Raw genomic sequence first — 15505 nt, 5'->3', positions numbered from 1 at the left:
GCCAGGGAAGAGGCACTTGACACATAGATTTGAACTCAAGAGTCTCAAATGCTCTTAGAAAAAAAGCTGACACGTGTATGTGCCCCAGTGAGGAAAGGAGCCTCTCAGAACAGCAAGAGATGCACTCTCCAAATGGCTTTTATGTGAGAAACATTAATGGCAGCAAAATGGGATGGCACAGAAACATGAGGCAGGGGACATGAAACAGAACAGAAATGAAAATCAAGGCACTGCACTGTCATATGGTGTCTAAGGGCAGGTTTTCTGTAATAACCCTTCCTTAAGGCCCCAGGTAACTGTGAACCTGGTTCAAAACTGAATGGAGCTTTTTTCTGCCATTGCCATCCATCTCTCTTAGAGGCAGCGTCCCTAAAGGCCAAAATACAAGGCTAATTTCTAGTAGCAAAAATTTAATTTTTCCTACTAGGTAACAGCCAATACCTTTGGCTAAATCCAGAGAAAACACAATAAATTTCACAGGGAGCCTTATCCAACAGCATCAGCAAGGAGAACTTCCTGTCCTTTGGCTACACCAAAGAAGAACCACTCTGACCACATGCACAGGGCAGCACTGCCTCAGTGGCTTTTACCAGCTGAGGACTGTGAGGTCCTACTGCTGTGCCTCCTAATCCAGCAGTTCTCAACTATCATAGACCATGCGACTCTCATTTGTTTCTGAAACAGTCTGGACAGAAATGAAGACTCTCGGATGATCACAATAAACAAAAAATTAGAAAAGTCAAGCATTACACCAGCTTTGCCTGGAAACCATAAGTCAGGTTTTTTTGGCTGTAGATCCAAGCATGCATGTCTTATCATGCCCTGTTGATTCTGAAAGCAATGAGGAAAAAGGGAGGGGGAAGCTGTACGGATATCAGATGAGAAGTTTTTCATTTCTTGAAACTTTTTAATATATCTCTAAGTAAATCAAATGTTCTGCTTCTGCAAATTGCATTCACTGGAAAGAAGGAATGGTATTTGTGCTCCAAGTTATCATTTCACTGCCACTGAAAACTATTTTAAATTATTCATCAGTGGAAACTCGGCGTACATAAATATGGCTTAGTGCCCAGTTCTTGGTCTAACCACTGAGACCAAGTCACTGGGAAAGTGCCTGTTTTTTCAGGCAGACTGTTTTAGAAGCAAAACCTCAGAATAACATCTGTATGTAATAAAATTAAACCCATGCCAAAAAATCAGCTATAAATGTAACTGGCCAGCCCACCGGCCTTCTTTCTTTAGGACTGCTGCATGGAAAAGTCCTGCAAAAGGTTAGATTTAAGATCTGGTCAGACAGCCTGGAAATTTGTTCCTGGTTTATGCTAAGGAGCATATGCCAAAGAAGTGTTTTCAACAGGGTACTGGAAAAGTTTTGTAGATATTGGGTCTTGTGGCTCCAAGAAACGGGAGGTTAAGATCTGCCTAGCTTTGCCAAGTCCTATACAAACTAGGCACTGATACTTCATGCGCGAAATGAACACAGCCCAATTAGGGGAGTGCCTGCGTAACTAACCCTGACAACAGAACAGACACAGCATAAACTCTGTAAAAATAATAATCTCTCCTCCACCCTTTAAACAAGTGACCTCAAGAGCAAAAACTCTGTCCTGGACCAGCTACAAAGAGTGGCATCCAGGAGCTGGACTCATCTCCCCAGCTTCCCTTACAGAGTGGTTCTTAGCAAAGCTATTATCCTTACCAAGTTGTGAAATCTGTAACACATTGTTCTGGTTTTAAGGGAACTTACCCTATTGGGACTTGTAATTCATATAAGCAATTTCAGAAGACCCTCTCTAGTCACATACTTCATGATGTGTCTCCTGCTACTTCCTCCTTGTCCCATCTCCCTCATTTTGTTGTCCCTACTTTTGGGCACCTTATAATCACTGTGTTGCTCAGCTTTTGGTATCACCTCTGGACTATGGCCACCTCACACCCAGCATCCAGGAGAGGCTATCTTTTAACAGGCAGACAAATCCTGGCCGTGTTTTCTGGTCTTTGCGGGACTGCTCCTCTTCATGCACAAACAACTGAAACCTGCCAAGGTGAGTCAGTACCTCTGTCCTCCTCTCAAAAAAACCTGAGAACTACAGTCTCCATGAAAGGCAACTCCATGGCAGAAGGCAAGCAATCATATACTATGTTAGGAAACCAAAATCTTTTTCTCCTAGATTATTATACAAGCCAGTAGTTTAAATCTCCTTGCACCTTAAAGCAATATTTGCCCATTTTTGCAATCATTTGGGGTGGAAGAACAATGCAACAAATGTCTTGATTTGCAGGTGCTGTATCTGGGTAGAGTCCCTTTCACTGGGGTAAAGAGAATGGGATTATTTCTTACAGCAGTGATACCACAGAATTTCACATTTGTAGCACAGCAGTGCCTTGCTGGGGTCAGAGCTGCAACAAATGAACTTCATCCAAGACCAAAGCCAGGGATCTTTACACGAAAGGTTCATCATCTCACATGGATCAGAGGATGCATTGGTGAAACAAGGAGCCATATGACAGGTCTGAGGGTCACAGTGGTTAAATATCTATATTTCACAGCCAGTCTGGGATATTTGTCAGGCCCTCATTAGCTGAGTGTCACCTTCATGCTGTAACCCGAGCAGTGCTGCACACCTGCTGCTCGAAACCAAAGCCCATCCCTGCCCTGAGCTGCAGCCAGAGCCTGCCAGGGTTCAGCGAGTGTGGCTGGGGCAGCAGCAGTGAGAAACCAGTGGGATGGAAACGGGGAGAGGGAGGTCAGAGCCAAGCCCGGCTCAGAGCAGGAACATGTTCAGCTGCCTGGCAAACAAATGTGGTTTTTTACTGACTCATAGGAGGGGCTCACCTGGACTCCATGCTACAAATCCACATTTTTAATGCGCAGATGCCTCTATTCTGTGGAAACTTTCTGGCTGCCCTGGCTGGAGAAGATTTATGCTGGCAATAACAAGCATTTTCATCTCAGAAATGGAGTAGACTGTGCTGAGTGTGAGGCATTTAATTAAGAAAAAGCATGCATCATGACCTTACAGGGACACTGTCATCAATGGGTTTAGCCCTCTTTCATCCTTCCTGTCCCTCCATTATTAAATAAATATATTTATTATGTATTTCTGCCTCTAAAAAACAAGAACCCTCCTTCCTCCTGAAGAGACAAAAGGCAAGAAATACACTTTTCTGGTCATGGACTGTGTCTTTGGTGATTGGTACTGAGCTGAACCTCCTGCTAAGCACCAAACAAACACCACACATAGTGGAATTTGTCACACAGGTAAAACATTCCATATATCCCTGGTATAGAAAGCCAAATTATTTTGCTAGTGGAATCACTAACAAAGGGCCCACTTTGGTGATATACCATTTTCATTCCTCCATTTTCATACAGCAGATGAAAGGTCTGAAATAAAAAACCCTGAGGGTGAACTGGAAATATTTTTGCCTCAGGCCTAGTAAATTTTTAATATCAACATGAAGTTCAGTGGTAGACCCTGACCTTTTCTAAAAGCAGCATTTTATATTATCACCATAAGAAAAGAAGAAAAGACAGCTCAAAAAGGTTGCCCCATATTTGCCCAGTGTGTGCAACACTTGTGGTCAAATAGCACTCTTGGGACACAGATGGAAGGAGTGTTGGATAACCTTAAACCCATTTATGATCCTATTTAGGTTTTTCTAGGAAGGGACATAGGCTGACTCATCTCTCTTCCCATCTCCTGGAATAACACCAGTCCTGGTTTCCCTTCCTTTCCTACTCCTGGCAATGTCTCAGGCACCTGCCCTGGTTCTGGGCAGAGGTGAGGACTCATCATGTCTCAAAAATGCCTGGCAACAAATTAATTCTCAAGAAGCATCTACATCTTTTTGTATTTGTTTCAGTCCACTTCAGAATGACATATACATTTTTCAAATACATTAGCAGTAGAAATTTTGCTTTCTTCATTTTGAAAAACTGATTTTACCCTCCCCTCCCAGTTTAGAATTTTATATCACTCTGTGTCCTGGTTTTATTTCTGGTAGTAGTTCACAATATTTTGACTTATATTAGCATGCCAAAAAAAGCAGCTGAAATAGTCTTTTGTTTTTATTTTGAAAACTAGTCTGACAGTGACTGGCTGGCACATACAATTTCCTTTACTAGAAAACAGTATCTGCTAGACATGCTGGTAAATACCACAGCTTAACACAATTGCACATGTTGTTAATAACAGCAATGCACAGTGATAGGAAGTGATGCAAAAAATCATAAAAATAAATACAGCTCTGAAACTAACTTTGTGAAGTTTTTCAATTCACAGTTATTTCCCTCATGGGAAATTATGTAAAAATAAATACATTTTTCATACTCCATGTCTGTTGTGGTGAGACATTTCCTATCAGACCAGAATGGCGATCCCAGAAGGCAGCTGAGCTCAATGTGCCATCATGCGAGTCATGGGCTGCCTTCTTCAGGAGTTGCCAAGCTCTGCCCAGAGCCTGACTGCTCCAAGCCCTTGGTGAGCAGCAAGAAGGAAAACTCAGTGGAGCTTTCCAAAAGCCCTAGATCAGTTTATAACCTTCTTCCTCCTCTCACAATGCCCTGATGCTGGGCTTACAGAGATGTAACTGCAACAATGACTGCTCTTCCATCTGTGTGGATGAATTCTCCCTGCTCTCTATTCCTATTTTTTTGATGGAGAGTACCTGCCTATCCCTGTCCTCGAGGTATGAAGCTCCAGTGCTGAACTAAACTGCCACGGGAGGAAGCCAGTGAATAGAGATATTCCACAATTATCAGCCATCTCCAACCTTCCACACAGTCAATGAACTAGAAGCGCCCCCCTTCCTCTCTGTTCCACCCATGTTCACTGTAGGTTAAACCACAGTGTAAAAGATCTCAGGCACCTTCTCCATAGGAACACCTCTGCTGCTTATCTAAGAGGTTTATTTCCCCGCTTCAGCTGGAACAGCTTCACCAACATTATCCAGCAACTGGTTTCCTCTGGGCATCTTTGTGTGTCAACATGAGCTGCGTTTTAGTTACACTGCTGATAACTTCTATAAAGAACTTGAGACTATAAAAAGCCGACCCTTATCTCCAAGAAACTTAAGACCATGTAACCTGCCCTCTTAAACTATACCTATCATATTTCACCTGCATCTCAGCTCATGTGGAAACCATGCCTTGCTGGGGAGAAATGCTGGATCTCATGGGAGCAGTCCCGACCCCAGGTCCAGCAGCTGATGCCTGAGGTAATCCATTCCCTCCAATAAAAGTCATATCATGAGCATGGCTCTTCAGCAAGGTTAAACATCATCCAGCTTTGTTTTTGGAACAGAAATTTGGTCTTTCCATAAGCAGTACTGTGTCTCCAAGATGAGCACATGTGATGTTCCCTGTGGGAGGGCATTGCCTGCTCTCAGGCAGCACAGTCGTTTGGACTTCTACAAACACAAAGAAGTACAAACTCTTGGATTAAAATAGCATTTCAACACTGGCATTTACGCCTAGCTAAATGTTTGCAAGGAACAATCATAGCTTTGGAGCTGCAAGGCAAAATAATTAAAAACACAAGAGGAGAAAACACTCTCTGCTTCCTGTTATGGAAGCTCCTCATTCCCTGATCACCTCTGCTTCCTTTAGCCTCTGAACTTTTTCCAGTTTGCCTTCATTGGTTTTGAACTGATGATAAGATGTGAAAAGAAATTATTCTTCCCAATAAAATACAGGGTTTATATCTAGGAAGATCTGAGTTTCTCAAATACTTGGTTGAGGGTGAGTGGGTTTAACCTTCCCTGCTAAAACATAGGCCCGGGTCCAGGCAAAACACAACACTTTCCTAATATAGCAACAGAATATTTTTGATAATCTGATCAGCTACTGCTGTACAAGTGCGAGTGCCCTGACTGGATGGTAACTCACAGACAAACCTGTGCTCCCTCACCTGCAAAGCCAAGATGGGGTAAAAAAAATCTGGGGCTGGCAGAGATGCTTCCCTGGGAGCAATCACAGCCTCTTCTCCTGGGACTGTCAGAGAAGCAAACGGATGCCCCTGTCTTAACACCAGGGCTCACAGTCTGCCCTGGTCCAGGAAGGGGAAATAGCAGCACAATTGCAAAAATAAACCCCTGGGAAAAAGCTGTTCAGTCCTCTGAGCTCAGAGAGGTTGTCAAAATACAAGTAGGGCAGTAATTCCACATTCATAAAATACAGATAGGAACACCCTGGAAGGAAAGGCTAGAGGCTTTCCCTCTTCACCATGTCTGCAGGCCTGGATCCCTGACCAGAGACTGCACACTGGTTCTTTTAGGGTGCACCCACACGTGCTCTCAGGGTGCATGTCTCTACTCTTCTTCCTATTTCTGGTTGGGGGGAATATCTGGGTAATTGCCATCATAAAATAGAACCATATAATTGTTTAGATTGGAAAAGATATCCAAGATCAGCAAATCCAACTGTTTACCCAGCCAACTCCATCACAAAACCATGTCCCTAAATACCACTTCTACACATCTGTTAAACACCTCCAGAGATGGTGACTCCACCACTGCCATGGGCAGCCTGTTCTGATGCTTGATAACCGCTTCTGTGAAGTTTTTCCTAATATCCGATCTGAACTTCCCCTGGTGTATCGAAGCCATTTCTTGTCCTGTTGTTTGTTACCTGGGAGAAGAGACTGACCCTTGCCTAACTACAGCTTCCTTTCAGGTAGTTTTAGAAAACAATAAGGTCTCCCCTGAGCCTCCTTTTTTGCAGATTAAACACTCTTCAGCTCCCTCAGCTGCTCTTTATAAGACTTGTGCTCCAGAGTCTTCACCAGCTTCTTCTCCCTTCTCTGGACACACTCCAGACCCTCGAAGTCTTTCTTGTGAGGGGCTCAAAACTGAACACAGAATTTGAGATGGACGAGTACATTTCATCATCCAAAGACTGCATCAGACCTTTGCATTGCTCATCCACCCACACCCGCACAGGATCCCTGTATTTTAAAAAAACACCAAAACCCAACTTCCCCAAGGCAGTCATGTGTCACAACAGTGCACAAATTCTGTAGCTGGTCCTGTGGCAGATGTGCCCCCATTCTCAGTCCAGAGCACTCTTCCAAAGCAGTATGAAATGCAGGAAAAGGAAAGAAAGTGTATCTTCCCCCACCTGCTCTGGGTCAGGAGCTCAAGGACTTGCACATGTGTTGTATTTACATTCCTTTGCTCCCAAGACAATGCATTACCAGACCACACTCACCTTTCAATTTCTTTTTTCCAAATTTTAATCCAAATAGAGACATCCCAAAACTTTATTTTAGTCCAACTCCATGGAACTTCTGCAAGAGAAAAGAGAAGGCAATTCACAACACATACAGCAGCACATACATATAATTCTATGCCAAATAAATGGAGGAAACAAATTCCTAAGCACTGTGGCCAACAGCCACAGTTTATCATCTAGAATGCATTAAAATACAAAACAATCTTAGGTCTTCAGGTTGCACTGCATCTGTGGGATACCTTACCTTGGACATGCTGATCAATTCATCTCCTGACATGGCACAAAGGAGGAGCCATTGGAGGAGAGACTGAAAAGGACATTCCCACTATCTTGGAGCTATATGAAAATGAGAAATACACACCCAGAGCTTGTACTTGAGGTACAGAGGAACTGCGTGTCTGCCCAGAGCAAGACCAGCCTCCTTGAAGAGGAGGAAGCAGAGGGAAGCACTGGTTTCCTGTAAATTCGCCTCTGCTCAACACGTGCTGGCTCACACTGTTGTCCATTGCTGGTCATCCTGCATGTTTGGGGCAGACTAGAATAAAATTTCTCCTCCACTGGCTGTAAACTACCTGGCCCAGAAGCTAAGACCAGGCACCAAAATTGCTTTTAAAACACTGAATGTATCCTGATAGGCAGAGGAATTGAGCATTTTAAAAAAATCACATCAAAACTGGCTTGTAGTGAAATTTTCAGTGTCCCAATCATCAGACAAGTTTATTTAAAGGATTTGAAGGTGATGTTGGTGCTGACAACCTAGAGGATCTGTGAACATGAGAAAGCTGGCATTGCTCTGTGACCAGCAGCTTGAACCAACAGGAGAATTTTACCAGTTGCTTAAGTGGTCAGCGAGGCAAGTTGAGACACTTGAGAGAGTCACAGTGTATCTAGAACAAGTTTTCTAGGTGACAGAATGTAGTTTACGCACTTTATCCTATGCTATCTGTGCAGAGCAAGGGTGCCTAAGGAGACAGGAATAGCAAATACATCATATTTTGGAAACACGCATGCAAACACAGCCTATTCCACTGCCCAAATGCAAGTCTGATACAACACCACCAGTGCAAGCCTGGGCTTCATGTCTTTTCAGAAAATAAAGGTAAACTTGAAGGAAAACTCTGCAATCTTAGCTTATGTCAAATTTCTGCTCCAGTTACTCCACCAAAGCTATATTTAGCAGCTGCAGTTGCATGAATCTAAATTCAGTGAGGGGTTTGGGAGTCCCTCTGTGCCCACTCTACTTGGAAGATGTCCTTTCTCTATTCACTCATCCAATTGTTTCTGCTCATCATGACAAATGCTTTGGTACCACCTCTGCCCATGAAGCCAAACCACTTAAAGTTCAAATATGCGATGTCACAACGTAAAGTTTTCTTGACCCTGCTGACCAAACTTACTTTCCATCTCTGACCTCAGTCTATCACTATCAAAATATTTCTTTCACGTTTTAGAATTACTATTATGTCTCACAAAACCTTAACTAGGACAGAGAGCTCCCCATAGGATGTCAAGAGTGAGACACACTCCCCACACACATAGAGGTAAAGACCTCAGATTTCCCAAAGCACCAGATCTGATAATCACTAATTTGGTAATCCTGGCAGCACAAGGTTGACTGGATGTAATGAAAATATTGATGATTACATGATCCATATGAACTCTGGATGTTGCTGTATTTGCAAAACATTTTAGAAAAACAAAAGGCACTCCTCACTGTCAGCACAAAGATGCAGAAGGTTAACTGGTTATAATCATCATATTGATGATTACATGACCCAAATGAACCCTGAATCTTCATGTATTTTCCAAACATTTTAGAAAAACAACCCCCAGCTACCAAACCTCTCCCAGCTGTGTACTCAATCGACAAGGTATATAATTTCAGCAGAGGGGGAAAAAAGGATGTTTATATTTTTGGGGGAGCAGAGAAGAGAAGGTGGTTATAAGCTTTCTCTCTGCAGTAATAACATGAAACAAACAATAGACTTTCACGTCTTCCAAACAAAAACCTGAAACTTCCTTCAGCTCTGACACACGGCTTTTGTTAATTACTGTGGTTCTTTGAACCCTGGTTTCTGGTGGGAATGCAGCATGACAAGAAGACTGAAACAATATAGTGTTTTGATATGGAAAGCATGTAGTTCCCACAGTTTCTCTGCATTATATCAGGATTGCGTGCACTCAACTGTCTTCACTCAGTAGTAAATTTAAGTTACCATCATGGCCAGCACAAATACCCTTATTGGCTTTCAATTCCCACAAAACTTCACCTTTTAGGGCAGACGCGGGAGATAACTTTGCCACATCCATTTGTGCCAATTACCTCTCCAGTACATCATTTCCACCACACAGACTTGGCATACCTGCCCACTTAGTTAAATCCCAGGAGTCATGTATGAATCCTTCCCAAGCTGACCTGATCCTCTAGGCAAAACTCAGTTCCTGACTTGCCCAAACCACAGTGTAATTTGAAAATGTGTCAGTATTCAATGGGCATACAGCTGATGGCATTAAGGGCTAGACACACCCCTATTGCGTACCCTTTATTTTCATAATATTGCAAAAATCTTCCTTTACTGCTTTGTTATTGACTCACATCTAATCCCCATACTTCTTTACAGAGGAAAGCCACCCTCATGAGGACTGGCTTCTGTGCAAGGTTGCCTGCTCATACCCCCTCTGTGACAGTACACTGCCACACTTGCAGGTGTCTGTTTTCAGTCTGGGAGTTCATTGACCACCAGCTGCCAGTGTGAAAAGAAACACGAGCAAGTAATGGTGAAGTTGTCCCCTTTGGTGGAGCAGCAGGTACTGCTCCCGTTTGTCTCACTTATCACAGCTTGTATAGACAGATGTGCTTTCTTGGCTGACCTTGGCTCTTTCTGCCTTACAGCCCCAGGTCTTTTTTCTTGGGTTATTTTAGACTCTCAATTCTACCTGCATGGTCCAACATCTTTGCACCTGTATTTATCAACAACTCCCCTCAGGGTATTTTTTTCCCCCACAGATTTCACCTGTAATCAAAATTCATGCCTCTGTTTGGTTTGCTTTATTTTCCTATATTTTAAATCTGAGATTCAGTTTCCCTTTCAAACTTGCAATCATGGGTCATCAGCCTCCTATCACTCACGTCTATTTTTAATTACAGTTTTAATTTCTCTTTGTGCTTCCAGGTAAAAAAAGTCATGGAAGGAAAAAAGTTATCTCATATTTCATTTGTTGTGTGGCATTAAGTACATCTCAAACTTTGGACAATTTCATAGCCTCCTTTCCTGAATTAATTAAAAAACCATAAACACACAAAACACATTCTACAGTCAGAGAAAAAAAGGCAGCTTCCTGTTTGTGTTAATTTTCCCTGGCACCAGATATGGTCAGGCAAAGTGAAGCACTGCTTGAGTCTCCTCTAGTTGCTTTCCACAGTCTGTATCAGCCCTTCTGGACTTTTTGTTGTTGTTCCATTTTCTACTTGATTTTTTTTTTCATTTTTTAAATTTCTTTTTACCCCAGGCACTCTACATTGTTCAATAATCAACTGGGGCTCAGAGTATTTGAGAACTCACGCAGATCCAATCCCTCAGCTTAATAGGACACATGTTGCTTTCCCTTATTTTTAGAACCTATATCAGAAATTATTTAAAATTCAAATTTCCAGTTCTTCACTTACATGGAATTGGAGATATAAGCTACAAATAAATTATCCCCTCTCACATAGAACACTTTTGTACCTGCAGGGTTCTATGAACTGTCCCTCTGTTGCTTACATGTCTGCAAAGAAAATCCACCTGCTTTATGGCTACTGACAGTTTGATCAAGGGTTCTGAGTATTTCAATATCCACAATGAGAAGCTGCTTTGACAGGTGTTGAATAAGGAAGCGATGTTTTCTCACAAACCAAATTCTGTCTTATTTCAGAGAGACAGAAGCAAGGTGGGTCAAGGCAATCCGAAAGAGAAGGTTTGAAACGAGACCGGAGGAGAGAGGCTTGAGGGAGCTGAGCTCATCATGAGCTGGCCATGTGCACTCAGCCCAGAGAGCCAAAAGTGTCCTGGGCAGCATTCAGAGCCCCGTGGGCAGCAGGGCAGGGAGGGAATTCTGCCCCTCTGCTCTGCTGAGACCCACCTGGAGCACTGCACCCAGAGCTGGGGTCCTGCACAGGAGGGACAGGGACCTGCTGGAGTGAGCCCAGAGGAGGCACCAAGATTATTAGAGGGATGGAGCACCTGTGCTGTGAGAAAAGGCTGAGAGAGTGGGGTTGTTCAGCCTGGAGAAGAGAAGGCTTTGGTGAGATCTTAGAGCTAATTTCAATACTTAGACTACAAGACAGGTTGAGAGATGTTTTTGACAAGGCATGTAATGCCAAGATAAGGGTGAGTGGCTTCAAACTGAAAGAGAGTAGGTTTACATTAGATATTAGGAAGAAATACTTTACCCTGAGGAGGGTGAGACACTGGCACAGGCTGCCCAGAAAAGCTGTGGGTGCCCCATCCCTGGAAATGTTCAAGGCCAGGCTGAATGGGGCTCTGAGCAACCTGGTCCAGTGAAAGGTGTTCCTGCCCATGGCAGGGGATTTGGAACAGGATGATAGTTAATGTCCCTTCTGACCCAAACCATTCCACAATTCAATGATTTGGCTTGAGAACAGAACTGCAAAGCTCCTCCTGCATGAGGGGTAAGTTGCAAAAGCTACAACGTGTGGATTTTGTAAAGATTCACAGAGGGCTGTACTGGAAACCGGAGGAGGAGGGAGGCATTTCCCACCACCACAACCTTGAGTGGCAAAATGAGAAGAGACATGGCACAACCTGGTTGAATACAGAGCAGATGTTGTAGATGGAAAACGTCTCATTTCTTGGCCCTGTTTCTCTAGACAAAGCTACATGATACATCAGATTCAATGATTAATATGAATTAGAGTATACTTGGTGCCTCTGCTCCTATCATTTAATTCCCTGACTCTGTTAAATGATCCATGTTAAATACAATCATTTTTGGAAGGGTTATTTTAATCCAGATCATGGGGTGTAGTTCAGTACAGACTGAAATTCCTGCCCAGGCAGTGGTCATATCAGATCTGAGTGGGCAGTGAATTGTGCTGTAGTACGAGAAGCAAGCACCCAGAAGTGAGGGGAATTAGACAGAACAACAAGATTTCTCCAGTCAGTTTTGCCACCAAATACCCTGTGTGTTTAAAAGTTTAAACAACCTTATGCAGGTACAAATTCAGAAAGTATATCATACCTCCACTCACCTTTCCAGGTCAGGTCAGTTTTTGCACCAAAGTTTGGGTTTTTAAAAATTTGTGTTTAGATGATGTAATAATCACAAATACTCACTGATCTTAGAATTCTATTATTTTTCAGGCTAAAGTACTAAATATCCAACTAATAACTCAACATATGAGTTATAGGTCCCAAAGCACTGAGCATCGTGACAAAAAAGGTTGAAAATTTGTTTTCATTGCTCATTGCTCTTGGTGGAGTAATGATGTTAAATACGATATTCTGTCCCTAAATTTTGAATATGTATCACTTTACACTGGATTTAGAGACACATCTGAGAAAATACTAAGGATTTAAAATACATCAAGTCCTCAGCCTCCCTGTTTTATCCATGCTGGAGCTGGACTGACATTCACTCACCAGGTATTGCAAAAGGACACCACAGTGCAGTGTTTGCCAAGGCTCTGGTAAGATCAACATAAAGGCCTGGCACACCTGGCACAAACCAACCTTACCATGTGCCACACAAAGCTGTATTTCCAAGGGGCCCCTTTTAACTACAGTTGCCAAATTTTGATTCCAAAGAGAGCAATGCATTTGCTTTTCCCTACCAAAAGCAGACACAAAAATTTCAGCCATTAAAGTAATTTAGTACTAACAATCTTTCAGCACTGAAATACATACTATTTGCATTTCTCCACCCCCCTTACGTCCTCTTGTGTTTGAATACCTCAAGAACAAAACAGGGAATAGCATGTGTTGTACCACTCCCTGCTTTGCAAATACAGAAAGTGAGCTCCAGGGTTGACAACCAAAATGTGTGTTTTGAATCCAGAAGCTCTTTTTCAGGACTGAAATCAGATTTGGCAGAATTAAAACCTGGAATGAGTTTAAGGCACTGTGAGTGGTCACTCCTGGCATCAAGGTTTCCAAAAGTAGTGTAGGTTAGTGTGGTTTAAATCTACCGACTCAGGTGCAAAGACTGAAAGTATCCCTGAAGCCTCCCTGCTTTTTCCATACATGAAGAGGTATCCTGGATGAGGTGAGCCAGCCCTACAGCTATTTTCTGGTGCTGTTCCAATCTATATATACAGAAACCCATGAAACTCTGCGTTCCCACCCCTACACTCCAATGTGCCAATGCAATTAGCTGTAATTGCTGGGAAACAGGCTCAGTCTGTTATCTGCCACGTCTTAAAGTAATGATCCAACATCCTCCATCTGTCTTCATTAAAACACTCTTTAAACTGATACCAGGATGGCAGTCAAAAAAACTGCATTCAGCTCCGCTGGTTAAGTTAGTTGCGGCGACGCTCAAGTTACGAATCAACAGCTGTGGCGGAGCGGGTTCCCAAAGAGAAACGCAGTCTGATCCCTCTGAAACAAACAATAGCAGCTTCCCCGGGCGGCTCTGCTGCTGCTCCTGCTGCTCCTGCTGCTTGGAATCATGCACAGCTCAGCTCACTCCACCCAGACGTCTCTCAGCTCGCCCGTAGGAAAAGCTCAACCCCGAGCGCTTTGATTAAGCTTCGCAAAATTCTTGGGTCTGAAAAAAAATCCCCACAAGTTTCTGCCCCCCTCAACTCCAAAACTGTCAGGAGAAACAATAGAGCGGAAGGAAAGCATTAAATCTTACCCTTGAAGGCTTGTAAAAGTCACAGCAACAAAGTTGCTGCCCTCCATAGCACTCCGGTACACTCCTCTCTTCTCATTTACACGCAGCTTTATCCCCTCCCAGGACCGGCAGCTTCGCTCGCCGCCGCAGCGCCGGGACATTCACCTAAGGACGCAAACCTTATCTGCGCTGTGACATGGGCATCGCCTGTCCTCTCCGACACCCTTAAACCCCGCCGCTGACTCGCTCTGACAGACAATGTCCCGGCAACTACACTTACTCCAAGTTCCCTACTTCTTACTTCAGTCACTGGGCTTGGCTCCGTGCCAATTTTTTTTTTTTTTCCTCCTCTTTTCTTTTTTTATATTCTGTTTCCTGTAGAGAGGGAGAGTGTACTAGCTCCCTTAAAAATAAAATGCTTCAGTGCTACAAACTGTGAAAGAGTAAAGAAGAAGAGCACAGCACCTAGGCTTGGGGAACCCCAATTAACTCCAGAGGCAACAGCTGCTCGCTTTACCTACCTCCTGCCCGACGCGGAAGCTTTCAGGAAGAAAGCAATCGGGTAAAAGAGTCCAGCATATCAAATTGCTTTCAAAAAGGATGAACTTGGGAGGGGATGCATTTCTTAGCAGCAGCCCCTCTCTCTCTGTCTGTAATACTGGAGTTGGTCAGGACTCCTTAAACCCAGAGGCACAGTCCTATGAGCTGATCCCAAGGCTCCACCTCACCCACTTTCCTAAGTTGTCAGTAGCAAAAACTCTGCAGAGAAAAGCCTCATAGAGCACAATTGCATAACTCAACCACAGAGCTTCCTCCAGCCAGCCAGAGGATTGCTCCGGCGCCAAATTGCTTGCTCATCCCGAGAGCTTGACCTTCCCTTGCTCTCTGGGACACCTGCCTGACTGCAGTGTGGTCACGGGGACTCTCCTCACCAGAGCCCCCCAGCATGCTCATGAGCCTTCCAGCCTTCCCACCCCATTTTGCCACCTTCAACAAATAAAATACTCACTTTTTTTCCCAAGTTGTGCGACCCTTCACAATACAGAGCCATCCTAAACGTCACTCCTGTGGCATTTTACCTGCCAGCTGCTCTAATCTCCAGACCAAAACTGGGGCAACTACAACCTTCTAGCTTCCCTATACTTGTGAATTGCAATTATTTTTAAAGCACCATATTCTTTACATAGTCATGTTCACAGTATTGCCTGCCGGGAACATCTCCATGTATTGTGACAAGAAACTCCAACATTTCTATGTGTATTTGTGTCTCTGTTTTTTCCTTAAATGTCTGAATTTTCCTACAGGGAAATTCATTAACACTGTTAAAATTAATTTCATACTCACTTGAATGCATTAATCAGCTGATTAATTATAGTGACACAAGAGTCAAGGTTTTGCCAAAGAGTATTTTCTACAAAATGAAATCTTCTGTAG

General features: G+C 43.4%; 1 protein-coding gene across 1 annotated transcript in view; it reads right to left on the bottom strand.

Moving 5' to 3' along the window:
* The window catches only part of LOC117010580 (phospholipid-transporting ATPase ID-like), a 70146-nt gene extending 55814 nt beyond the window's left edge, over positions 1-14332 (bottom strand). The window contains exons 1-2 of the mRNA XM_033085182.1: positions 14093-14332; positions 7211-7289 (exon numbers count right to left, since the gene is read on the bottom strand). Of these exons, the coding sequence (XP_032941073.1) occupies positions 7211-7253 (43 nt within the window). The 5' untranslated portion in view covers positions 7254-7289; positions 14093-14332. The remainder of the gene's footprint in view (positions 1-7210; positions 7290-14092) is intronic.
* Between the last annotated feature and the right edge of the window lie 1173 nt (positions 14333-15505).

Source organism: Catharus ustulatus, chromosome Z, assembly GCF_009819885.2.
Source record: "Catharus ustulatus isolate bCatUst1 chromosome Z, bCatUst1.pri.v2, whole genome shotgun sequence".
Taxonomy (NCBI): Eukaryota; Metazoa; Chordata; class Aves; order Passeriformes; family Turdidae; genus Catharus; species Catharus ustulatus.
This window is presented reverse-complemented; position numbering and strand designations above follow the sequence as displayed.